This window comes from Typopeltis vanoorti, chromosome 5 (assembly GCF_054136105.1).
Source record: "Typopeltis vanoorti isolate ZY-2024b chromosome 5, IOZ_Tvanoo_1.0, whole genome shotgun sequence".
Classification (NCBI taxonomy): Eukaryota; Metazoa; Arthropoda; class Arachnida; order Uropygi; family Thelyphonidae; genus Typopeltis; species Typopeltis vanoorti.
This window is the reverse complement of record NC_143553.1, coordinates 42,666,001-42,693,743: the sequence shown is the minus strand read 5'-3', so window position 1 is coordinate 42,693,743 and position 27,743 is coordinate 42,666,001. Positions and strand designations below refer to the sequence as shown.

The 27,743-nt window shown below is 36.8% G+C and overlaps 1 protein-coding gene across 2 annotated transcripts in view; it reads right to left on the bottom strand.

The window, feature by feature from the left end:
• Nucleotides 1-12,230: 12,230 nt before the first annotated feature.
• LOC150106340 (tetraspanin-14-like) overlaps nucleotides 12,231-27,743 on the bottom strand; it is a 136,523-nt gene continuing 121,010 nt past the window's right edge. For both annotated transcript variants that reach the window (XM_090392377.1, XM_090392378.1), the window contains one exon: nucleotides 12,231-12,784. In XM_090392377.1, coding sequence (XP_090248503.1) covers nucleotides 12,716-12,784 — 69 coding nt within the window. In that variant the 3' untranslated portion in view covers nucleotides 12,231-12,715. The remainder of the gene's footprint in view (nucleotides 12,785-27,743) is intronic.

Below are 27,743 nucleotides of genomic sequence, written 5' to 3'. Positions count from 1 at the left end.
CAAAGTCCCCTTTTCCCCCATTGTGTACTCTACTCTGTAGGCCCATGGTTGAATGCAGAAGTCTGATTTTTTGTGCGTGTTCATGAATTACTGTTTTCCCATATTTTGGGGAAACAGTAATTTAACAGAATAAATTTAATGTTAATGCTAATTTAACATAAAGCAAGTTTATTTAAAGTAGGTTGGTTTTTAAGAGTAATTATACATCTTTAAAAAAAAAACTTAATCTCAACTTGCTGTGCTGAAGCATAGTAGGCTTTTTTCCATTTGATTCTGTGAGTGTCCATGACTCAGATAACACCTTCTTAGAATGGCAACTGCATCGTTATGTACATGTATTTTTTATGTTCTTTCAAATATTTCTTGGCTGATATTCCAGTGTGCTCATAGTTAAACCAACTTGCAGGAACAAGGAGTCCTATATATATTTATATATGTATACCATGAACAGAGAGAGAGAGAGGAAGGAATTGGTTCTGAGGAAAATAGATAGGGGCATGCATTGTAGAGATTTCATTTTTTTTTTTTTTTGACATACCCTTGACACAGGGAATAGCAATTACATCGCTATAATATGCATGTAATAGAAGATTGAGGATTTTGCTACTTCTTTTGGAATTGTGGCCAATAATGATGAATATGGTGGAGTTCAGCTATGTGGAATGCCTGATTGGAGCAGAGATTGATGGCTTTATTAGTGGTTTTAATAATACCTTATTGCTGAGGGTTTGTGAAAGTTTGTGAATATATCTGCACATTTGGGTAGATTTTCTTATACTTTAAAAGAAAGCTTCCATTTGGAAGGCTTGTTATTAAGGTGGAAATTATTACTAAGATGTCTATGTCGTGATTCTCTTCATGTTCGAATCCGCCATCTTGTTATAAGTCACTTTCATAAAATAAAACACAACTAATTGTAAATTGATCACCAATCCAAGGATAGAGAAATTTCTATTATACTGTGCCACTCTATCCTTAGATAAGTCTATATAAAATAGCAGGATCAATTCAAAGTTAGTTAGCAGTCTCCTCATTCATTCTGGCCGAAGTATTTGTTTTCTATCTGGGATTCCCGCAAGATTCGAATTTTTGTGAACGGTGCAATAAAAAGGAATTCAGGCAAACACAATAATTAGATTAACAAAATGAAACATTTAATATAAGCTATATAACACATACATAAATTTTACTTCTAATTTTAAACAATAGAATCAAGTCATACATTAGGTCAAGTCAATCACATTAGTTCAATCTTCACATACACTTTCTCAGCTTCTGAGTCACAAAGTTCCTACACTTAAATAAATATAATAGAACTTCCTATCTAATCAGTTTCCACACATTTCTCAGTCATGCTATAAGTTCCAAAATATCGCAGGCACTAATAGCTGTAAATATCTCTCAAGCAATTCTTATTTTCAATTCTCAATTATGAAGAATTTCTACAGTTAAAGTTAGGTTAAACGTAGCGTAATTAACACTCAATTCTTCATGCATTGAAATAATTCAATATGATAGTCCTTACCAGAAATAGTTCCTAGTACATTAATTATGTTGTGAGTATACTTTTAAAATATATTTATTTCACTTAAGAACACTTCTATAAGACTTATCCACAGTTATAACTAAAACACTATTAATCGCGCTTTAGAATTCTAGACATCAACTGTAGGGTACCTTAATTATCCTTGTTACCACTCATTAACCAATTAAACACTGTGCAGTTCTCCTTAGGGCAAATTAGAAATAAGTCGCAATTCTAGACCAACTGGTTTTATTCCAAGTTCTTCACTGAACCTCCAGCTTTTTATATTATCCGATTACGGCATTAATTTCTTTTTATTATTACTGCTAACTATAAGATTCACTTCGTCTTTGCTCGCTTATAAATATTATCCTTTTTAACTTCTGCCCTTGAGAACTTTTCATTTACTTCCACTTCTCTAGTTTATACCCTTGCTTCCTTTCACTTAAAAAATTCCGTTTTCACTCCCTCTTGTTACCTTTTATTTTTTTATTATTCTCCTCCACGCTCACGCTCTGTTCCACTCGCGCTCGTTTATTTCATGCGTTTCCATGACAACAAATAAACGTAAACATTTTCGTTAATATTACATAAGGCTATACCACTACATTGAGTTAATAAAAACACAATAAATAGAATATTAGAGCTACTTAATCAACTCTTTCATTTCGTATACAGATAATTATAATATTCACGTTACAATATATATATGTTATAATAAATTATACACATATTGTTTAATAAATTAATAGCTGATTGAGTTCAGAATAAATACTTAAATAATAATTCTTAAATAAGGAGTAATAAATAACTTTCATACAAGTCATGATTAATATATAATAAGCAATGTTAAATGTGAATAAAAAAAAAACAAAATGCGCAACGTAGTTTCATTCACAATTTAACATCTAGGAAGGCTAGACTATTGTTAATCTTGTTTTCTTCTAGTAAAATAGATTCTGGGATGTAGATGAGGAATGTGTCTAATACTACGTAGATGGAAGGCTTAAGTAGTTTGGGTGTTCCTGTGTGTTGCATTGCTTGTGTTTGCTACAAGTTATGTTGTACCCCAAAATAATGCATCTGTGACAGAGACAAAATATTAGAATTGAATCAATCATTGCTTAACTCATTCTTCATAAATTGCATTCCAATTTAATTTTCAACATGAGTTTTAAAATGATTATTCTGAGTTCAATAATACCATGTTGCTGAGGGAGGGAGAGTTTGTGAATATTATTAGTATGACACCTCAAGGAGTCGAAGGACTCACTGTGGGAGGGTAGCCCAATCCACTCCGCTACACACACATCTGTCTTCCCCACCTCTCCCACCACAAACAACCACCATCAACAGCACTTTTTGTCTGTAAATTGTCTGTGTTCTAAAGGCTGATTTGCCTGTAGGCAGGATGAAAAACCCAAGTTTCTGGGAGGGAAAAAACCCTGCTGAACTGCCCATTGGAGTAGATTTTCTTATGCTTTAAAATAAAACTTCCATTTGGAGGACATGTTGGTTTATTAAGGTGTCTAGAAATGCTGGACCACTGGTCGAAAGGAGTTCTTAGCCACGTAGAACTCCTTTCGACCCAAGTGTGGCATCTGTGTATATATCCTCTCTGACATACCCTGCCAGAGAACAACTAGCTTGGAATCGCCCAACTTCGACCTTCTTTGGCTGAAGACACTGGTCGAAAGGAGTTCTTAGCCACGTAGAACTCCTTTCGACCCAAGTGTGGCATCTGTGTATATATCCTCTCTGACATACCCTGCCAGAGAACAACTAGCTTGGAATCGCCCAACTTCGACCTTCTTTGGCTGAAGATATGAAGGCCCCAGTCAGCCAAATTCATCTGCTGTCTTTATCGCTCTCCTAATATCACCAATCACTCAGAGCTCTTTCATTTCCTCTCCTTAAAAGTTGATTTTCTCCAGTCCCACTCCCCAAACAGAGAAATCATCCTCCTGGGTGATTTCAACGTCCATAGCACCAATTGGCTTTCCTCTTCCAGTCATACAGATCCTGCAGGCAGAGATGCTGAAATACATTTGCGGTCACTAATGACCTCACGCAAATTGTTCAAAAACCGACCAGAATACCAGATAACCCAAACCACTCCCCAAATACCCTAGATCTCTTCCTTACTAATGACCCCTCCAAATATGCAGTGAATGTAGTAAGCCCCCTGGGTAATTCTGACCACAATTTAGTGCTCATCTCCTCCCCCATGCAACAATGCCTACACAGTTACTCCTACACAAGAGTAGTTTGGCATTATAATAATGCCAAATGGGACAATCTCCGAGACTACGCTTCATTCCCATGGTTAGACAATTGTTTCCGCTCTTCCAGTCCAGACATATGCACCGAACACATCGCCACCCTTGGGTCAAAAGGAGTTCTACGTGGCTAAGAACTCCTTTCGACCAGTGGTCCAGCATTTCTAGACACCTTAATAACCAACATGTCTTCCAAATGGAAGTTTTATTTGGAGGACATTTGGTTGGTCACAGGCCTTCTTTTGGACTTAGATCTTGATACCTGCATGGGTGTCCAGATGCTGTGACACTTACATATAAAAGTCTTTGAGTTACATGAATAGCTATTTTAGTTTAGGTTAACAATTTGATAAAAAAAAATCAGAATAAGATATCAGCATTCTTTTGTGGAAATAATATATATTTTAAAAATAAAGACTAATAATATAATTAGTCTTTATTTTTCTTCACAGTAGAATCCAAAAGAAGGCCTGTGACTAGTGGTGTGTGTGCTGCAGGGTTCTGTTCTTGGACCTCTGCTATTTAATTTGTTCATTAACGATATAGGAAAGATCTGAGAGGAACTGGTCAGTTATTTGCCAATGATGTAAAGTTGGGTAGAGCAATAGTTAATACACATCAAAATTTTGCAGGATGATTTGGATAGATTGGCAGATTGGGCTAAGGAGAATGGTTGTCAGTTTAATATGGCAAAGTGTCAGGTTATGCATTTTGGGGTGAAAAGATTAGCAGCAGTATACCACATTGGTGGAACCGTACTCCAGGAAACTGATGAAGCCAGACTTGGGATTGTTATAGGGAGTTAAAGTTTAGGAGGCACATAGCAAAAGTGGCTAAAGCAACTCATCAGATCACTTGGTTACTGAAGAATACTTTGCCAAGCAGGTTCCTCTTTATTGAGACTTGATAAGACCCCATCTTGACTACTGTGTGCAGATCTGGGTGCCATGGTTTCTTGGTGATGCAGAGGAGGAAGAGAGGATCCAGAGGTGAGTGACTAAGATGGTTTCAGGTCTAACAAGTGAACCTTACGAGAACAGGTTGGAGATTTGTGAGTTACAGAAACTGGTTGATACGTGGGAAAAGGGGTTGTAAGATTGAGACATTCAACTTATGGGTTTTACAAGATCAATTCAGAGAAAATGTTTCAGAACAGGTGTGGTGGTGCTGGGAGATCTAGGGGCCATCCATGGAAAAACTGAGTAAGTGTAGTTAGTAAGGGGGTGTTAGAACAAGCTTTTTGCTTGGAGAGTGGTGAATGAGTGGAATAGGCTGCCAGAGTCTGTTATGGGTGCAATGACTGTGAATGGGTTCAAAGCAAAGTATGATAGATACTGTTCAAACTCATTCTTCCACTCCTCACACGCCCTCACATCTTCATTCTGGCTCTCATTCCACAAACCATTCACTCTTGGCAATGAATACATTAAACACACACACTACATTGCACTAAATCCTGCATAGTCTTTCAATATTGATGTCTTGACTGCAATTTTTCTCGTATCAAAACTATTAAATTCACATTCTATTTTTATGCAACTTGTGCTTTAAAGTGTTAATCAAATGTTCAACTGGCAAGAAAATTATTCTTCTAACTCATGGATGCAGTCAGATATATGACAACTCTCTTCTACTACTATGCCAGTAGAGATGCCAAGTCCTCCTTTAAGCTGCCTTTCCGTTTATCCTCACCTGCCTTACAGTTACACACATGCCCATTTGTAGTCATAGTCTCACATACATAGGCACCTCCTAACTGGATACATAATGGTCACCTTAATTCATAGACTGATACTAGATTTGGTCTTCTTAAAGCGCATACCTTCTCCTTCTTCCCATTTATATCCCTATGATTAAAATTACCCATAATAGTTCTCCTTGCATCCATGAAATTATTCTATCATGCAGCTCACACTCTTCTTCAGATGCTCCTTGTTTGTTCTAATATGATATTATATTAAAAAATCTATATACACCAAGATCGTGAACAATGCTTTCTTCTTAACACTTAACTCATGGATCAAGGCCAGTTCAGTGGTTAAAAGACTCTCTTAAAAACAACTTGCAGCTCCCAACTGATGCCATTCTCATTGAAAAGATGGCAACTCTCTGTTAATCAGGAAATTAAAAGAGCAAAGATTTGGAGTGTTGACCCGAGATTTGATTGCTTCAGTCACCATCAGCAACATGTTGCTATATCAAGTTAAGACGAGAAAAAGTTTTGTGCTTGCATCATTTATATACAGATTACTTACTGTCATACAATAGATGTGATCTTTATTATAAACAGATTATGAGTTTATATATCATAAATTATAAGCGTATATATAAAGGCAGTCTATAGCCATTGGGCTGAAGATGCCTCTCCCAAAACCATAAGTTTTCTGTAAATACCAGTTAAAGTGAATAACTGCTAATATCTAAGCTTTTCCACATCACTCTTCAGTAAACTTTTTCATCTCTTCATAACACTCCTGACAAACTGGGGAAAACTGAATTTACTGGAGGGGGAGAGATGATGACTCCATTAATTAACTCTGTAAACAAGGACAATTATTTTTAAAAATGTCAGTTATTTCTATTGAAATTATACATTACTTAATGCAATAACTTACACACACCTGTTTATAAATTATAAACCTGATACAATTTTTAATTCTATGAAATATCTGAGTTTACTAGAATCCACCATAGCACTACAATATTGCCCACTCTTAAACACATTTGTTTAAGTTTTATCCATCACTGCACCCATAAAGGGCACCATTTAGGACTGCAGGAACCCACCTTTTAAAATCAGTGTATTTGTCTTCCTAAAGCGTGTCCTTGTGTGCTTGCTCAATATACTTCTTTATGCCCATGAAGATGTCTTGAAGAGGAAAAATATGGGCTTAGTAATCTAATTAGTTAAATATGTTTAGTTAAACTTTAAAATTTTCCAAAGCTTTCCATATCTACTGTTCCACCAACTTCACTCTTTCACAAGAGCAAATCAATGCCACATGTTGGACAAAATCTAGATCATACCTCCTAACTGATGGCAGACCAGTGGCACTATTCAAGTGCTACAGGACAAGCTGCTCAATACACCATAAAAAGAATCTAAATAAGTAAAGACACACCATATCCAAAAGTCCAGAGGATAAACAAGCTGTGATAATTAACCAGTCATTATTTCTGCACAAAAATAAAGCTGTCAATGCTCGTGGTGTCAGCCATAACTCCAAGCCTGTAAATTTTGGAAAAAATAGAATGTAGCATCTACAGTCTCCTGCCCCATATCACCAATAACATCCTGTTAGATGAAGTCAACATTTTAAAATCTGCAAAGTCTCCAAAGAGATATTTATCTTTTGCAGAATTGATCATACTTAATAAAATATGGCAGAACCAGAATATTACCACCAAAGTGGATAAAGTTAATGCTACTAATACTTGATCACTCTGAATATGATTGAAAAATGTCAGGCTTAGATTGCTCAGCATAACTCCTAACTGAACTTACACAAACAGACACAAAAAAAAAAAAGCTCTCAAAAAATTATTAGATAATTGTATTATTCTAGCCTGAAACTATTCAAAGAGTTAAACCATATAATCCTAGGCATCCCAAGATTTATGAATTAACAAAAATGCATAAACAGAGCATACACACACTTGAGACCATAGTAAACAGTATTGGTTCCCTTACTTAAAAAGTGGTGTAAAAACTTAGGCAAAGAGCTCAGGCTCTCATTGCCTGAGAGATCATTGCTCACTACACTTCTATGTAAAAATCTCTGCACACTTCAAATCTTGCCTGTCAGATATGATCTGCAGAGACTGACATCATGGTCAGTTTTCATATGGCCTTCCTATTCACTAATGTAGCCCTAAAAGAAACCTCAGAGCTCATTCCCCAGACATCAGCCTTATTTATCTTCGCCATGTACTCTAGCTATTTTATCTGGAAAGGAAAACCTACATGCAGGTAGGAGACCTAAACTCTATTCCTCTCAAATGCACAATATGGCTATTCTATGTGGACAGTGTCTTTTTCATTTGACTACAAGGATATACTGGAAACATTTTCCAACATCCAAGGATCCATTTCACCACTTAAAAGGAAAACACTGTCTCTCCTTCCTTAATACTCTAGTTACCTGGCTAGCTACCAAACAGATCTCTTTCAGTCTATAGATAGCCCACCTACACTGGCTGGAAGATACATACCACGATAGTGTTTAGAAAAGAGAGCTAGAACTATTGGCTCAGACAAAATCAGCTTCTGCACTAAAATCAATCATATCTGGAACACTTTTTAGATTGCTTTCCCCTTAACAAAATCAACAAGGCTCTCCTTCACCCATAAAAAAAACTCCACTGCCATTCCCTATATCCATCCGGGACACCTCAGAAAACTGCATACATTCTTTAAAAAAAATAATGCATGAGGGTGGTCTGAAAAGTTCTCGGTCTCAACCATAGATGGCAACACTATTGGCAAGAGACTTTTTTTTTTCTAAGTTGGTACATCTGTCATAAGCATCCATGTGAAATTGCAAGTCATTCTATGAAGTGAATTGTTTTATACAGCTGTCTGAAGCAAAAGTGTTATCACTTGAAATGGATAAAATTGAGTATTGTGCAGTTATAAAATTCTTTGTAAAAGAAGGTTTAATGCCAAAAGAAATTCATTTGAAGTTCATAAAAGTTTATGGGCACTCTTCTTTGTTTTCGACAATTAAGAAATGGGCTGCTCAGCCTTGAAGATGTTCCACGTGAAGGACGTCCAAAAAGTGTAACAACACCAGAAATCATTGATCAAGTGCACGATATAGCATTGGATGACTGGCGAGTCAAAGTACATGAAACTGCTGAGACTATGGGCATTTCAAAAGAACGTGTAGGATATATTTTGCAATAAGAATTGCAAATGAAAATATTTTGCACAAGATGCATGCTGCGCTTGCTCAAAGCAGATCAAAAACACACTCGCATGGAAATCTGACAGTGCTTGGAGCATTTTATTAACAAGAATAAAGCTGATTTTGTGTGTCGATTTATAACTATGGATGAGACTTGTATTCACCATTACACAGCAGTCAAAACTGGAAAGAAGCCGGTTATTCAGTGCCAAAGAAGACAAAGTCGGTTCCATCAGCAGGAAAGGTCATGGCATCGGTGTTTTGGGATGCTAAAGGCATTTTGTTTGTTAATTATCTTGAAAAGGATAAAACAATAACTGGAGAATATTATATTAGACGAAAAAATTTGTGAGAAAAGACCCCAGTTTGCAGAAGAAAGAAATCATCTTTCATCAGGACAATTCACCTGCCCCCAAAAGTGTTTTGGCAATGGGAAAATTAAGGGATCTGCACTATGAATTGTTGGAACATCCACCCCAATCCCCCAGATTTGGTTCACTCTGACTTCTATCTCTTCCCAAAAGTAAAACTCTTCCTTGCTGGTCAGCATTTTTCTTTGAATCAAGAGGTGATTGCAGCTGTAGAGGAGTATTTTGCAGATCTTACTGAGAACCACTGCAGGGACAGGATAATGGTGCTGGAATAAATATATTAGGTATAAGGGAGATTATGTTGAAAAATAAAAATTTTGAAATTATAAATTTGTTTTTTCATTGTTAGACTGAGAACTTTTCAGACTACCCTCGTACAGACCTTACCAAAAATTAGCTACGCTTATGTACTCATGTAAAGATCCTCTAGACCATCTTGAGGTCTACAGTATCTCAGGCTCATCCAAGCTTAACTACTTCAAACAAATGTCCTGTAGACTACAGTTGTTCTGGGATGCCAGACCATGCCATGTATACAGATCACTAGACCCAGTGTGTGGGGGACCTCCCATCTTATGCAGAAATGGATTTAAATCAGAGAAAACTATATTTGGAATCCACCATAGCACTACAACATTCCCAAACTTTAACAAATTCAGCTGCATCACATTTCCAAAAATTTGGTATGTCGACATTTTGAGACCTTTAGCAAGTCCATACCATAGCCATACATTGCCAGTTAGGACTGTAGGAGCCTGATTGCACATGCTCTATATTCTTTTTTGTGACAAAGGTGAAATGTTAGCTTAGAAATCTAATTAGCTAAATAGAGTTGGATAATTTATTCCCATTAGACATCTGTTTTTTCTCCTAATCTTATCTGTTACGCAATATCAGTAACCACTAGCTTAACTCATCTGGAGGCTAGTCAGTCTTATATGTGGGGGTAGTAGGATGTTTCTTCATGAGAAACTCAGTTTTCATCCTGGAAAGAAAGAAACTGGCCAGAGAAACATATAGCCAACTATCTTCAGAGGATTAACTGCCATATCATAACATTGTTTCCATGAAACCAAGTTATTTGACCATGATCAGCCATCTTAACATGAGATCTCTGAATTTCAAAGTAGGAGTGAAATTTAAAAAATATTAATTACACTTCTGAAAGTTACATGTACAATAGAAACTACTATTTCTTTAAATTTGAATTAAGTGCATCCCTTCTGTCCATTTGCCTTCTTACTTTCCATAACAAAGTCCATATATCTAATTTGTATTATATCATATCAAAACTTTTTATTCCATATACATTAAAAAGCAGACATTTTTATATATTAAAAGTGAATGTATTAATTTTAAATAAATTAAAAATTAATTCAGTACCGACCCCACCCCAAGAAAAAAGCACGACTTATAAACAGGTTGCATTTTTGTATATATTTCATTAAAATACTAATATGTTTATTCATGCCTTTTGAGATATGTTGAAATAATTATGTATTGGAACATTCAACATTTTAGAATGAAACTTTAGTAATATATTCCTGTCATCCCACCTGGCCTATACTGTGAATGACATCTGAAGACGATCTTACAGAAAGTGATGTTATCATAGGATTACATATCAGTGGCTCTCCATCTATGACAGCAGTAAAAGATTACACCACACAAAATCAACTATTAAGCAACATAAATAGTCTAAATTGAAAGTGCCATTTCTGCCAAGAAGTGCAAAAGGAAGCTGACACTATAGGACCACAGAATATTTGGAAGGGCACAGAGAGAGAGAAAAAAAATTCAAGGTACATTCTCTTCCAATCAGATGGAAAAGGGTGGTGGATGACTGAGAGATGCATTATGCCCATGTTCAGTGGCAGAGGTGTAATGGTCTGAAACCTTTTTTTTTTATGTGGATTTGGACCTCTTTTGCATACAATATGGCAAAAGTGTCTCAGCTTTAACACATCAGATTATGGAACATTCCATCAAGAAAGTGTAGAGCAAAATTTATTTGCTGCTTTTTTTTGAAAACATTTGCAGTGGTATTTCTCACAGTATGCAACATTTAAGCATTTCCTTACCCTACAGAATTTCCATTTCAACTGGCTTAAAGCTGCACTATTGGAGATGGGTGGAATGATCTTTCTTCACATCTGGACAGGACATTATCATGTCCCACGTGGATGTGGAGAAAGGTCACCCTGCTTAACTGTTTGTATTTGAGTGAGACATGGAGATGTTCATTTAAATAGGGACAGTTATGGTAACTAGATTATGTTAAAAATGATTACCCTTGCATCAGCATAAGTTTTGAACCTCATTGTAATAACATGTTTAAAGTAAACTTTGCTACTGTTGAACTTCTCAGTAATAATTCATTAACATACTTTATATTGCATTTAGCTATAGTATATTTTATACCATGGGTGGGCTAAGGATGTTTCCCCCCATTTTTATAATATAAATTTGCTCAAATTATGCTTTCTATAGTTACCTGAATACTTCTCTCTAGTGCAGTCATGTAGCATGATGAAAGAAGTGATGAATGCCCTTTGAAAATGATGTGAGTTCAATTCTTGTTAACATGAGGATTCCTTGAAAATAAAATGCATTTTTCAACTATAGGTGAGTTAAGTTTCATACCTGTGTAGAAAGGTTTTTCATCTTATAAAACAGACAATGTAACCAGAGTACAGAAAAGTCAGACAACAGCAGGATGATGGTTAAAAGCAGTCTAAAGATACCCAAGATAAATGCTAAGAGTATGGACAATATTATCTGAAAATATGATCTGTGTGGGAGGAGCAATGAGAAAAATCAAATTCTGGAAATTTTAATGACTGCAATTAGGAACCACAGATGGAAAGGTATACCAATCAAGATTGTTTCAGGATCAGCATCCCACCCACCTACACCACATAATACAAATACTGTATGTTATGATTTTTTTTACACAACACTATATTTAAGCAACTACTTATTAAATAATTGTTTCTGTAGAGGGGAAAAAACCTGTTGTCTGATAAAATTTAAAGTGTATTTGTATTCACTATAACATTTTATTCCAACATTATTAATAATAAAAAATAAATATTAGTTAATAAAGACTGCTCTCCAATCAATGATAAAGAAATCATTTATTAACAAAAAAAAAAAATTACAGAAAAACTGACTAAACCATTAAAAGTTTACATTTATATATCAATATGATAATATAATTTCAAATTACTACTTCATATTCTTCAATAAATTTACAAATTACAGAAGACTAACTGTTGCTCTTCATAACAGGTCAATTACAAAAATAAGCACATCAGTAAACTATTCAGTCTGCACTGATGTATTTTGTTAATACCATCCAATGTCCTTGAGATGAAAAGTTATATACAATCACAGCATATAAAATTGTATCACTTTATATATATATAGTAAATATTTAATAATATAAAATATATGCCATATTATAAAAGGTACAGGGTTTTAATCCAATCTGTATAACCACAGTATAAAATTTTACAAATTTATTTTTATAAAAACAACAACATTTGACATCCTAGTTTTGAGGCCACCCTAAATTACATTCTGTTTGGACTTTCCTTAAAATGACTAGTAGAAACATGGAACTTTTTTATGTTATGTCCATCTTGCCCGTTGGGCTTCAATCTGTCCAATAAGGGTTCTACACAGGTGCATCACAAAAAGCTGAAATGGGGAAAAAGAGAAACGAAATTTGTGTTTTGAAACGTAATACAAAACATAAGGCAGCAGATAGAATGCCTTAAATACATTTATTTCATCAATTTTAAGTTAAATTTTTTATCTAAATTTAAATTTTAAACTTTTCTTTTTAAATACCTTTCCATCCACAAAATATGTTTGTGTATGCTTATTTTATTTTATTTTTTTTTTGTCAATTGCATCTGCCATTAACCATTGAATTTTGATGATTTCAAAGGTTCAGCTATTGTAGCCATCCTAAAAGAATATTTTTTATTCTTAGTAATTGATGTGTGCTAAAATATTTCCAAGACTTTCAGAGACTGATCTCAAGCTTGCAATTTTCAACATGCCTACAAGAAATGAATAGCCCCTATTCGGCTAAATATCTATTATCACCACCCCGAGAGACACAATAACATATTTAATTGCAGTCAACTCATTAGAGCCAAATCTTAGGAACCACGAATAGGGTTCTGAAATTGCATTCCTGTTATAGTAGTGTGTGTCTAAGGTACTTTGTGGTTGGAACTTTTCAGTAGTCTGTTATGGTGAGAGTTGACTAATATTGTAAACTCTGCTCAAATACTACGATGCGACATCATATAGTCACAAGCAAATAGAAAACTTTTTTTTGTATGCTTTTTAGTTTACTTCAAATTCAAACATAAAATGTAATTCCATTAACTTTATCTAAGATTGATATCTCAACTTATCAAGTAACAATTTCATTCCTTGCTAACTTATCCACTGTGGTATAAAAAAAATCCCAATGTTGCCATATATTTTTGTATAAGTGCTCCTTTAATCTGCACAAAACCTATTATAGGTACTCATTCTATTCTAATTATTTAGTTATAATAAAATAGAAACAAAAATATTTGAATAAACCATTTTATTCATTAAGAAATTGCAGTTTTTAACTTTCCGCCTGTTACTAGCTAGGATTTTAGAATGCAAGGATTAAATTGCTGGACATCTAACATGAATTTACATACAAATATTTAATAGCAGTAAAAGAAAAGCTTACATTATATCACTCCCAACCAGTGTTTAAACTAGGCTTGAGTTGAGCCTTATCTCAAGCAGTGGCATCAACAGCTAACACTGGGACTGGGGAAAAGAACTCACCAGGTCCTATGAAATGGGGGCAAAAGCAGAATTTTGTAATTTGTTATTTTTATTTACAAAGAAAAAATATTAAACTTGGACCTTAAAAATTTCCCTGGGAAACTGATCCATTCTTTCTCAAGTGCTTTAAAATAGTGTCCTTGCTGAGTAAATATTCTTAAGCATGACCGAAAGATACTGTCACCACAACTCGCTGAATTTTCCAAAAATGTTTTCATATATTTGTTGCTTTGCATTTGCTACATTTTGACAACAAAAATCAGTTGCAAGGTAAAATATTATACAAAGTGAAACCTATAACTGATCACCTCAGGAAAATTTTCAGTGAAGTTTATCCTCATTTGAAAATATTTGAAAATATAAAACAAGTATTATTCATGGGTTGTATCTCATTCAGTTTATCCCATCCAAAAGACAGATTTGCCCATAAAAGTTTTCATATTGTGTGATAGTGAAACAGGATACACAGCAAACTTCACTGTATACACAGGTATAAATACAGACAGTTCCAGAATGTGGATTTGGGATTTTCAGGGTGGTAGCGCAAATACTAAACTATTTATAAAAGAGGGTCATACATTGTGAATAAACAATTGATATTTGGGCCCTCTCCTTGATGACTGATTGCACAAAAACAAAAACCAATTCATGTGGGACAGTTAAAAAAAAAAAAAAAAACCAAAAGGAGATGCCAAAATTCACAGAGAAATTAGAAGAGGAGACACGTAGGGAAAAATAACATACAATTATTATCAATTTGGTGGAAGTATGCATGACAACCACAATTGCATGAAACAACTGTGACAGACAGACAGCTCCAATCAATCAGCAAATAATGAAGGCTGAGTGTATAATAGAATGCAATTGACGGGTCAGGTTAAGAGCTCAAAATAGTACAAATTTCCTTTTTCACCTCTGGACACATTTTCAGACAATGTAAAAACAAGAGAAAACAACCAGTGAAATGAGATGTCGATCACTTTGTGGCCAAATTCTCAAGATTAACAGAATGACAATTCCTATTTCTGGTTACACCCACACAAAAAAAGAAAAATCACAATACTAGGATTGTCATGTGTACGTGTGCATACTCAAACACTCCACTAGAAGAGAGCGAGACAAGACGTGTGACAAACATAACATTGCCTTTTATCTACTCTACACTATAAAATGATAAGCTGAAACTGGAAACAGATGTAGGCTGTAAAATTTTTGTAATGTTTTGTGTCAAGTTTTTATGTAACGTTTTGAAACTCAGGGGCTACCGAGTGTCGCGTCATCAGAATTCAAGGAGAACCAGCTTACCAGTCTGGAACACAGGGTTGGGTGGCATAGGCGTCAGAGCCCCCTAGTGTGTGTGTGTGTGTGTGTGTGTGTGTATACATGCCGGTCTGGATGGCAGAGTGGTTAGCGTACTCGCTATCCAGCCAACAGGCTGCGGGTTCAAATCCTGCTGTGGACATGGATGTTTGCGATTGTCTGTGAAAATATTAGTGGTGGTGGTGGGCGGTAGATGGCGTGGGTGTAGACAGAGCTGTAGGATAGTTGACCTCAGTCAATGTGCCAGGTAGTATAGTTCGCCCACCGATTTGAGGTCCCTCGAAACTACTGTGCATGTCAGAAAAAGGAGAATCCATTCCGATAATAGGGTAATCAGTCTGTCTTCTGGGATGTAATAATAAACAAACTGAGTTTGTTTATTATTACAGGTCGGAAAATTTAGCTTTTCTTTTACGAACATTGCTGTTTTTAAAGTGTAACTATTTTGCTTGTATAACAGTTGAAAAAATGTACGTAGAGTGTTAATATGTGCAAATACTGCGTTCTACATAAAACAATGTCACTTCGCTCCATGATAAGTTTCCTTTTATTCTGGGACTTTTTAAAAAAAAATCCGATTTCATGAAGTATTTTCCTTAAAGTTTCTCTTTTCCAAGGAAAATTAATTTTTTCTTTAAGCACAGGAATCAATTTCGGAACAGTTGGCACTCTTTTCTCGAATAGTTCTTCTTATAACGTCTACATCAAAATCATTCAAAGCTACGGTTTCGATGGTTTTCTTTACTCTGTGGTTTTTTTTTTTTTTTTAGGAGATTTAAATTTTGGCTTACCTTCACCTTTTGATTCCCTACGAATTCTTTTAACAGTCGACCCCGATACGCCCGCAATTGCACTTTTTATGACTTGAGAAAGGGGAACAAGAAGACGGCCTTCTGACGATTCTTTTTCACAGAATGTCAGCACATTATTCAATATTCTTTTGCAAGAGCTACTGAAACGTGTAACAATAGAACTTGTTGACTGTACTGGTTCCATCATACAAATTAATAATAAAAAAATAATGCAAAAAGAGAACAAAAATCAAGCTAGTACTAGTGCAGCGACAGACAAGAAAGCACGTGATTTCGCATGTTGGCGACCAATTCGTACATCCTTCATTTCTTTCTCCCCTTCAGCATGAAGGGACTATTCTTGGCAAAATTCCAAGGAGAGACATGAAAACGGTGGGCGAACTATAATAATAATATAGGAGGGTGCTCGTGAGTCAAGCGTGGCGGACTTGTGTAAGAAGAGCTCCGGATTAAGAAAAGTTATTCTTGGAATAATTAAATATATATGAGCATTTGTTCGAATAAGAGCTGCTGTAAAAGTTGTGCGCTACCATTATTATTATTGTGGGGGATTTTGTTTTGCCTAAACTTGATTATGAATTCATTATTATTAGCCCTTAGAGTAGTAACCGGCAGAGGAAACATGGCTGCAGCTTTGTCATTCCATGACTTTAACTTGCACTTCAGTTGTTTCATTAAGTGTGAGGTATATATACGTATTCTTTCGATTACATAAATGATTTGTGGATGTTTAGGGCGGATGGAAGGAGGGTATGTGCGAAGTGTGAACGAGGAATTGACGAGTACAAATATGAAATTGATGACAAAGTGTTAGTCGCAGGGAAAATGAGTGCACGTACGAAAGAGAAGGATGGTGTGCAAGAGAGGCGAAAAATGTTAAAAAATCAATAAAAAAGAAAACGAGTGATCTCAAAACCATGACGGATGTTAAGAAGGACGAGAGTGGGGCGGAAGGAAACAAAATTGAGAGAACGAATGAAACTGGAAATGACATGACGCAGGAATCGAAAAATGAATGATAGCATAAGTTGGACGCATGTTTGACCGAAAGTACAGAAGGATGAATGAGAGTGAAAGAGAGGGGGGGGGGGGGGAGATCTAGAGTTAGAAAATTAGAAAGATTGAATGATAGAGAGAATGTGACGCGAGATTCGGAAGTTGAAATTAAGAAAATTCAGGTAAAAACTATTAAAACAAATCATGATGGCATGAAAGAGTTAACGAAAGATGAGCGAGTGGCATTGTAAGAAGACTCCATTGTTGAAGGTGTGCTGGATGATAGGATGCACAAGGTATGTTTTTCCAGGTGGTAAAACGAGTTGAGTGATTGAGGCATTGGATATGAGGATGGAGCGAGCAAAGGAGTTGGTTTTAATAGGTACGAATGATTTGACAGAGGATAAAGAGCACGTCAGAATGGATATCAGGAGGCTGTTTAGAAGGATAAAAGAGAATGGTGTGGCAGGAAGGGTAGTCAACGTGTTGCCTTGGTATGACTGTGGTGAGATGAGGCAGAGAGCAAGGATTATGAATGATATGCTGGCTGAAATGTGTGAGGAGAAAGGAGTACAGTTTGTTGATGTGTGGAATGAGTTTGAAGGATGAAGTGAACTGTATGGGAGTGATGGATTGCATTTGAGTGGTTATGGTGTGAGTTGCTTGGAGAGACTGCTGCTGGAAGGTTGAGAAGTGAGTAGAGAGAATGAATCAGATCAAGCAGGAAGTGATGTGGAAGAGCAGGAGAGATTGAAGAGGTGGTTATGAATAGGGAAGTGAGTGGTATTATAGAAAATGAGAGAATGGGTGTACAAGAGGAGCAGAAAAACAGGGGTACGCAGCATGAGAAAGGTGGATGTTCCAAGAGAGAGCATGTGTAGACAGGAAAGGAATGGGATGACTTGGAATTGAGAAGGATTCCAAAATGAATAAACAGAAAGGGAAATGGCCCCAGTCGAGCATGGAGAGATCACATCGAGCGAGTGGTATCAGTGGAACTAGCTGTAGATCCAGAAATAAGCTGTTGTGTTTATATACAAATGTTAGAAGTATAAGAAATAAGGCAGATGAAATGGTTGCACTAATTGTGTTGAAAGTTTAAAGGATTAAACTAAATTTATTATGCACTAATTGTGTCTGTTCACCCAGAGATTGTCAGAATAAGTGAGACATCCTGACAGGAATAGAGATGAAAGAGTATGATGTGTTTCGTGAGGATAGAAGGGGTAAAAAAGGGAGGGGGAGTGCTATTGATGATAGAGAAAGAGTTATGTCCATACAAAGTAGAGATGCAAGAGAGAAATAAAGCCAGTGGTTTTGAGGCAGTATGGTGTGAGATAGAGGTGAATGGAATAAAATACTTGGCTGGATGTTGTTATAGACTAGGTAATGTGGATGGTGGTGATAATGAAATGTATCATCAAATAAGAAAAGGGTATTAATTATGGGCGATATAGACTGGAAGTAAAGAAAATGAGTTTGAGTTTTTGAGGGATGACTACCTCAGACAGTATGTAACAGAGGGCATGCGAGGATTGAGGGTCTTGGATTTGGTCATCTCATCAGAGAATTTAATTATAAATGAGGTGTCAAATCATCCACCAATTGGTGAGAGTGACCATGAGGACCTCTGTGAGAAAAGGGTATATGGACTGAGAACTACAAGGGGTGGGGTGATTATGAAGAGCTCAGGAGACAGCTTGCAGGTGTAGCATGGAATTAGGAGTTAGCTGGAAAAGAGATCAATGCAGCTTGGGGGATTTTCAAAAACTATCTAGTAGATGCAATGTCTAAATGTATTCCGAAGGTGAGATAGATGAATAAAGAGATTAAGCATGCGATAAAGAGAAAAAGGGCATTGTGGAGGCAGCATAAGAAAAATGGAAATAACCAATTCCATGAGGTCTACAAAGACCAGGCAAGGAGGGTGATTTGGTTGGTTGGTGAGGGTAGCTAAAAAGAGGTATGAACAGCAATTAGCGAATGAACCAAAAAGAATCCTAAGGAGTTTTTTCGATATGTAGCCAACAAAAGAAAGAATGATTATGGAAGGATGACATTGATTGGAGAAAATGGTATAAAGACAGCTGTTGCAGAATGTGTGGTGGAGATACTTAATGAGCAGTTCATAAAGATCTTTCAATCTTGTGAATGTGACTTCATTGCAAGATTGAGAGCAGCTGATGATGGGGAGGAGAGATTGACTGTAAGTGAGCAAGAGGTGTATGGGGAGTTGAGTAAACTAGATGTTAATAAGGCTGTGGGACTTGATAATGTCTGATACCTTATACCTTAATCCCTGATACCTTAAGAATGCAGAATTCTCAGTTATCATGGTGTAACATGAAGAGAAAATAAAATAAAGAAAGAAAAATATTCTTGCATCCAAGTAAAATATATAACAAAAAAGTGTTTGAAGAACTAAATAATAAAAGATGGAAAATATTACAGTTGTGGAAAAAAAAAAAATTTAGCTAACTAAAAACAGAAAAGATTAGTCATAAGAAATTGCATGCGAGAGGCTAGAGATTAAAATATTAAGCAAAATTTTAGAAAATTTGGAAGGGGGATTAATTTAGAGGCTAGCAAAAATAAAAAACAATAGACTATCGCTCAGGGTCAATTCCTGGATTTGAGACATCATCACGGGCTCGCCGACCAAAGGATGTTTGCAGAAAAACGCCACCCTAATTGGTCAGTGAAGTCGAATTAAGTAAGGGGGTTGGAGAAAAGAAATTAAAGAAGGTGCCATTAGGAGTCAAGGTATAAAAGGGTTAGAACCCCTGCCCCCAAGGAGGCTTTTTCCTGGATAGTTTCTTTGTATAGGTTTCACGTGGTTTTCCTGAGTGGAGGGATTGGAGTTAATCTCCATCGTCACAACAAGGAAACAAAAAGTGAGCAGGATTTCGATTCCGTATTTCCTATGGTAATAAACGAGGAATGCCACTTAGCTAAAGGAAAGAAGGTGTTATCTATGTGTTTCATCATCCAGTGACAACTACGAAAAAGGGAAATCTGTAAAGAAGTCGGTGCCCACGTGGTGAGTTTCACAGCCATAGTATAGATGATTCCAAAGTGTGTTCTTAATTCAAATACGAAAAGTAAAGATCGCATAAGCACAGTTTAATACCAAAAGAACTTAGGAGAGATCATACCAGGATAGTTCAATCGGAAAAAGGTAGAGGCCAATATAGAAAAAGGTACTGTAAAATCTCGTGTTAACTGAAAATCGTCTGTAATTGTAATCATTATTCTATTACTGAACTGTTGAAGAGACTAAGGAAATTTATACTAGCTTTAGTACATGACTGATTATAATGAAAGTATGCTTGTTAATGTTATATAAGTAATTATGTGTCCTGAGATTTATGCATGTGTATTGTAACTTATAGGAAAGTTTTAAATGTCATAGTTATGTGTTAACACAGTGAGATGATAATTTATTTTAGATAGTTAAATAGAGCGAGTTGATCACATATGTCCAGGTGCTACAGCATATAGCGTATTCAGACTAGTATAAGGTTAACTAATGTGTTAATTAGATCTGGGATTATACATATGATTGTATGTGCTGAATTTGTTATGGAAGCATGATCGCAATACCCATATAGGATCATAGCCAAATTACTTGTGATAAGCTAATGTTATTTTGTAAATGTTTTCTTAGTATTGAATTGAACCATACTAATGAGTTTAATAAACCTTTGTTCATTGATAAAACAGTTGTCTGAAATTGCTGCCCAGTGCACCACTAGAAAACGTACGAACCTAATCACGCGGGAAATTAATGTGTTAAAGAACGAGATAAAGTGTCACGACTGCAATATTGTTTCACATTCAGACATGTTTTTGTATTTAATATCTGAAACTAAATGTCCCAAAAGGCGCAGTATAATATAAATATTAGGGACACTAAGGGGAGAAATAGCTTAAATATTTGTATTTTTGAATGATATCGCGTGCATAGATAAGCAGAATTTCACTAGATAGAATAATAATCATAAATTGGGACACAACAATAATATATCACCACGTATTCTGAAAGAATGTGCCAGGAAGTTGACACCTGCCTTGACATATGTTTTTAATACGAGTCTTGCACTCGGTCAAGTTCCTAAGGAATGGAAGGAAGGCAAGATTGTGCCACTTCATAAAGCAGGTGATCGAACTCAAGCATCAAACTATAGGCCTATCTGTGTGTCAGTTGTTGTAGAAGCTTGTGAGAGCTAGGATCCAGAGTTGGGTTGACAACAATGGTATTATCTTTGATGGACAGCATGGATTTTCTAAAGGGAGGTCATGTTTTAGTAATCTATTTACTTATTACAATAAAGTGACTGCTTCCTTGGATAGAGGAGAAGGATACACAGTAATATACTTGGATTTTGCAAAGGCTTTTGATAGAGTAACTCATGATAAGTTGACAGTCAAACTAGAGCAGAATAGGGTTGGATATTAGATTATTGCATTGGATTGGAGACTGGCTATCTGATAGGTAACAGCAAATTGTGTATGGAGGAAAGAGATATCCAGGAAGATGAAAGTCACTAGTGGAGTGCCCTGAGGCACTCCACTAGTGACTTTTTTTAAGGACCATTACTGTTTTAGTGATTAGTTTTAGGACCTGTTGGTGAAGATTTCGATGGAGATATTCAGTTGATTGCAGACCGTCCCAAAGTTGGGACGAACCATGAAAAGTAGCGAAGATGTTTTGGCCTTACGAGAAAACTTGAATAATTGGGCATGGATGCGAGTTCAATGTTGCAAAATGTAAGGTTTTAAAATTTGGAAAACAAAGATGGGATGCAGAATTTATGCTTGGTGAGGGTATATTGTTGGAGGTGATAGCAGATAAGGATCTGAAATTTAGGGGACACATAGCCAAAATTGTGAAGACAACACAAAGACTTCTGGGAATGATGCAGAGGAAACTGACGTGTAGAAGTAGGGAGATTCTTGTTCCCTTGTATAAGGCTTTAATTAGGCGACTGACTAAGGTAGTTTCTGACCTCTGGAATGTCAAGTATGAGGAAAGATTGAGAAGATTTGATTTGCAGTATCTGGTGGACAGGAGGAATAGGGGAGATATGATAGACCTACAAGTTGGTAAGGGGTTGTTATAGGATCAATGCTGGAGAAGTTCTACATAAAATAGTGGGAGATAGAGGGAGAACCAGAGGTCATCCATGGAAACTATAAAGAGGGTGTGAGTAGGGACGTGAGAGGCAGGTTTTTTTCATGCAGAGTTGTAAATAATTGGAATGCCTTGTCTGAGAGTGTGGTATCTACAAGGAGTTTGAATGTGTTTAAGATACGGTATGATGAGCTGTGTGTGTGTGATAAAAGGACCTCTCGGATGAGTCTGACTCCTTGAGGTCTTGGGGTAATAATAATATATGCTCTCCAGTTTGGAAAAATATCATACAGTGGTTAAATTTTAAAAATAGAGGTGGTGGTGGTTGAATGGTGATCATCATTTGAGTCGCTAGGTGTCGCACGGATTAGATCGTCGGCTTGTCGAGAGCTCCTGAAAAGATCAGTATTATTTTGTGTTAACATTAGATATTTTACCAGAATTTTAAGTAGTATTGTTTGCTTTTTGTTTCTTGGTGTGTCTGTGCAATTTTTGCGTGTTTTCTGTTATTTTAACTATTATTTTTAAGAAAAGATTGCGTACACATGGCACCGATAAAGAAAAAAATGGCAGCCAGGTCGCCATGCTTGCTTAAGAGTTTTGATGTAAAAGAATTTATGCAATGTGCTGTCTGTGAGATGTATGCCTTGCGAAGAGCGGTAGGAGTCTGGTTAGAAAGTGATAGTGGAGTTAATGTGTAGAAAGTGTAAAGAGAATGAGGACTTCAAGCGTGTTTCGTGTATCGAGACTGATATCGTTAACGGTAGTCAGAATGCAGAAAATGGCGGTGTACTAGAGAATTGCGTGGTAGTGCCAGATATGTGTGAGAGCGTCGCTGAAAGTGTAAATGAAGGTAGAAACACCGAAGGAATGGATGATTTGATCGATAATGAAAATGGTGAGATAAATGCGAGTAGCGAAATTGCCCGTTTAAATGGCGCGATACACAGAGCCAAACGACAACTGGAGCGTATGCAAAAATGTGTGTTGAACGTACCGACAAATAACCGGCGGAAGTCTGTGACGGCAAATAATAGAATGTACGTAAACGTGAATAAAATGAAGGAGCGAGCGCTGTATGGGGATTCGCTATTAAGAGGCGTAATAATTGAGAGTTTAACGAAGTCGTACCAGCCGGGTGCGAACATAAAGGACGTCAGCGAATCTATTCGACTGCAAAAACAGAGGGTGAAAGAGATGATAATAGTGGCAGGAACGAATGATTTGAAAGAGGACAAAATGGAAATGATAGAGGATGTGAGGGAGTTGTTTGAGGTAGCAAAAGAGAAGAGTGAGAGAGTTAGGATGGTGAGTATCTTACCGCGGTATGACAGCGAAGTGTTTAGAAGGAGGGCCATAATTGCCAATGACTTTATGCGTGGGTTATGCATGGAGAGTGGTGTGGAATTTGTGGATGTGTGGAATGAGTTCGATGGGCGAAAGGACTTATATAAGATGGATGGGTTACATTTGAATGGAGTTGGTGTACGGAGACTTGAAAGAGTGTTGATGAATGATGTGGAAGTGGATGTACAGACTCAGGGAAACTAGATTTATTAAGAGGGGGGGGAGTAGATATGCAGACTTTAGGGGGGGCAGTTAAGTGTATGAATGAGTATATTATGCCCGGGCGAGTACGACGGACAACAAATCAGAATGGGATAATTAGTATAAGGAATCAAAGTAGGGATGGGACAAATGGGCTTCTGCGATTCATGTACACTAATGCCAGGAGTATTAGGAACAAGAAGGAAGAGTTTTTGGCCATGGTTGGCACTTCCAGGCCACAGGTTGTCGGTATTAGTGAAACATGGCTGACAGAAGATGATAAAGCTAGTGGGATTGAATGCGATGGGTATAGCGTGTTCAGGAGTGACAGGGTGAATAAAAAGGGGGGAGGAGTGTTATTGATGATAGCTGATGAGCTTCAGCCAAGGAGTATAGAAGTTGAACTGCAGGATGGGAAAAAAAGCACATTTGAGGCTGTTTGGTGTGAGATACAATCTAGCAGAACAAAATATACAATTGGGTGCTGCTATAGACCGGGTGATGGAGTGGATGGTGGGAATAGTATGCATAAGCAAATAGAAGAAATGAATGGAAGGAGGGTAATTATTATGGGTGATTTCAATTATGGTAATATTGACTGGAAAGAGCACATGGGAGGAAGGAATTGGATTTTATGCAGTTATTAAGGGACAACTATCTACGGCAACATGTATTGGAAAATACCAGGGGGGCAGAGAGTGCTGGACCTAGTAATTGCAACTGAGAATGTGGCTGTAACGAACATGACCTTGTTGCCACCAATTGGTGAGAGTGACCATAAGGTCATGACTTGGGAGGTGGCTAAAGGAGTCGAATTTACAATTAAGACAGGGTATATGTGGAATTACCGGGCTGGTAAGTATGACAAGCTTAGGTGTGTGCTTGGCTCAATGCCATGGCATGTAAAACTGCAAGGGCTGGATGTTGATGGTGCATGGGAGGTGGTCAAGAACTGTTTGCAGGAGGCAATGGTTGACTGTATACCAAGAGTCCGAATAATAAATCAGGTAGGGGTTAAATGGATGAATAACACTATTAAGCTTGAGCTGCAAAAAAAGAAACAATTGTGGAGGGAATTTAAGGAGAAGGGTGACCATCAGGTGCATGAACAGTATAAAGCTCAGGCCAGGATGGTAAGAAAAGCAAAAGCAGATTACGAAAGGAAATTGGCCATGCAGGCTAAAGAGAATCCCAAACAGTTTTTTCAATATGTTGCAAGTAAAAGGAAAAATGCTCATGGTAGAATGATCTTAAAAAATGCTGAGGGTAGGGAGGTAACTGAATCAGTCGATGTTGTGGAATTACTGAGCGAGCACTTTGCAAGAGTATATCATCCAGGTGGTGGCTTTGCGGAAATGGAGGAACCAACAGCTTATACTGGAATTGTGATGAATGAGGTAGAGGTAACTAGTCTATTACAGAACCTCAATGTCAATACATCTGTGGGATTGGATGGTATACCAGCTCGTGTCGTACGTGAAGCGGCCAAAGAATTGTCAGTGCCCTTGACCATTATGTTTAATTTGAGCCTCAGGACTGGGTCAGTCCCAAGGGGGTGGAAAGAGGGGAAAATAGTTCCACTGCACAAAGGTGGTTCCAAGGCTGCTGTTGAAAATTACCGGCCAATCAGCATAACAGGAATCATTATCAAGGTCTTAGAGAAAATAGTCAAGAGGAAAATACAAGATTGGATAGAAGAAAATGGGATACTGTATCGGGGACAGCATGGTTTTGTGAAGGGTAGGTCATGCCTCAGTAACTTGCTCACGTATTATAACACAGTGACGACTGAACTGGATAAGGGTAATGGGTTTACAGTGATTCTGCTGGACCTTGCTAAGGCCTTTGACAGGATACCACATGGAATTCTAATCAGTAAATTGCAGCATATGGGAATGGACATAGGGTTGGTGAGATGGATAGGAGGGTGGTTGACGGAGAGATATCAGAGAGTGGTTTACTCAGGAGTAGAGTCCACAAGACGGCCTGTGACTAGTGGTATACCACAAGGATCTGTTCTTGGACCACTGCTGTTTAATTTGTTCATAAATGATATAGGAAAGGATCTGAGAGGAACAGTTCATTTGTTTGCGGATGATGCGAAGTTGGGTAGGGCAATAGTGAATGCAGATGACGTCAAAATTTTGCAGGATGATTTGGATAGATTGGAGGTCTGGGCTAGGGAGAATGGATGTCAATTTAATGTGGCAAAATGTAAGGTTATGCATTTTGGGGTGAAAAGATGGGAGGCAGTTTACTGCATTGGTGGAACTGTGCTCCAGGAAATTGATGAGGCACGAGATTTAGGAGTGTTGGTGGATAAGGAATTGAAATTTAGGGGACACATTGCAAAAGTGGCCAAATCAGCTCATCAAATCACTTGGTTGCTGAAGAATACGTTGACAAGCAGAGACAAGCAGGTTATTGTTCCTCTGTATCGAGCCTTGATAAGACCTCATCTCGACTACTGTGCTCAGATTTGGTCACCTAGGTTTCTTCTTGATGGGGAGGAGGTGGAGAGGATCCAGAGGCGAGTGACCAAGATGATAACAGGTCTGTGGAATGAACCGTATGAGAACAGGTTGAGGATTTGTGGGTTGCAAAAATTGGTTGATAGGCGGAGGAGGGGAGATATGATTGAGACATTCAAATTACTGAAGGGTTTCTATAAAATTAATTCAGAAGATATTTTTGAGAACAGGGCTGGTTGTGGGAGGACTAGGGGACATCCATGGAAACTGGGCAAAAGTGTGGTTAGTAAAGGTGTTAGAGCTGGGTTCTTTACTTTTAGAGTAGTGAATGAGTGGAATGCGCTCCCTGAGTCTGTGGTGGATGCTGTGACAGTGAATGAGTTTAAGGCGAGGTATGATAGATACTGTATGAATGTCGAATAGTTGTGATGAAAATGATTTGGGGCCTCCCTCGATGAGTCTAATGACTCCCTGGAGTTGCCCGTAATAATAATAATAATCATAAATTACTGACCAAAATTTCAGTTCAATACAATATATGTCAAAATGTTGCTTAACCCTGACTTGAAAACAAATACCCTAAAGATTAATAATAAAAGCATCCATTACGGTTAAAGTGATAAATCCAGTTATTATTAATAATTACCGGTTAAAGTGAATAATTCCTAGAGGAGTCTGGTAAATGTAATAAAAACATGTTTATAGGTAGGTTAGGTTAGTTTATAATGAAAAAATTAAGTATAGTAATTCTTTTGCACTCAATGAAATCAGAAATCATTAAAAACTAACCTAACCGATAAAGTTTAGGTTAGGTTAGTTTATAATGAAAACACTAAGGAAAGTACTTCATTTGCACTCAATGGAATCAGAAATCATAAACTAACCTCACCTAACGTTTATTGGTTAGTTTATAACGATTTCTGATTTCATTCAGTGCAAAAGAAGTAGTTTGCTTACTTTTTACATTATAAACTAACCTAACGTGTATTGGTTAGGTTAGTTTATAATGATTTCTAATTTCATTGAGTGCGAAATACTTTCCTTACTTGTTTTCATTATAAACAAACCTAATCTAACCTGTATCGGTTAGGTTAGGTTAATTTATAATGATTTCTGATTTCATTGAGTGCAAACGAAATACTTTCCTTACTTTTTTCATTATAAACTAACCTAACCTATTATAATTTGTATTGAGAACGAAAACCTATAAACATATTTTTATTACATTTACCAGACTCCTCTAGGAATTTTTCACTTTAACCGGTAATTATTATTAATAACCGGATTTATCACTTTAACCGTAACACACACACATATATATATCATCATCATCAAATTCCTGCCGTGTACCCTCAAGGGGTGTACAGGATATGACAGTACTACATGAAAAAATTACATCATTACTAACTTCCTATCTACAATTTTCCTCCAAATCAGTCTGTTACTTGTCAAGACTCCAACATTATCAGATCTTATATTTCTATCGTCTAAGGCACTTTGTACCGTATCAATCCACCTATATCTTGGTCTTC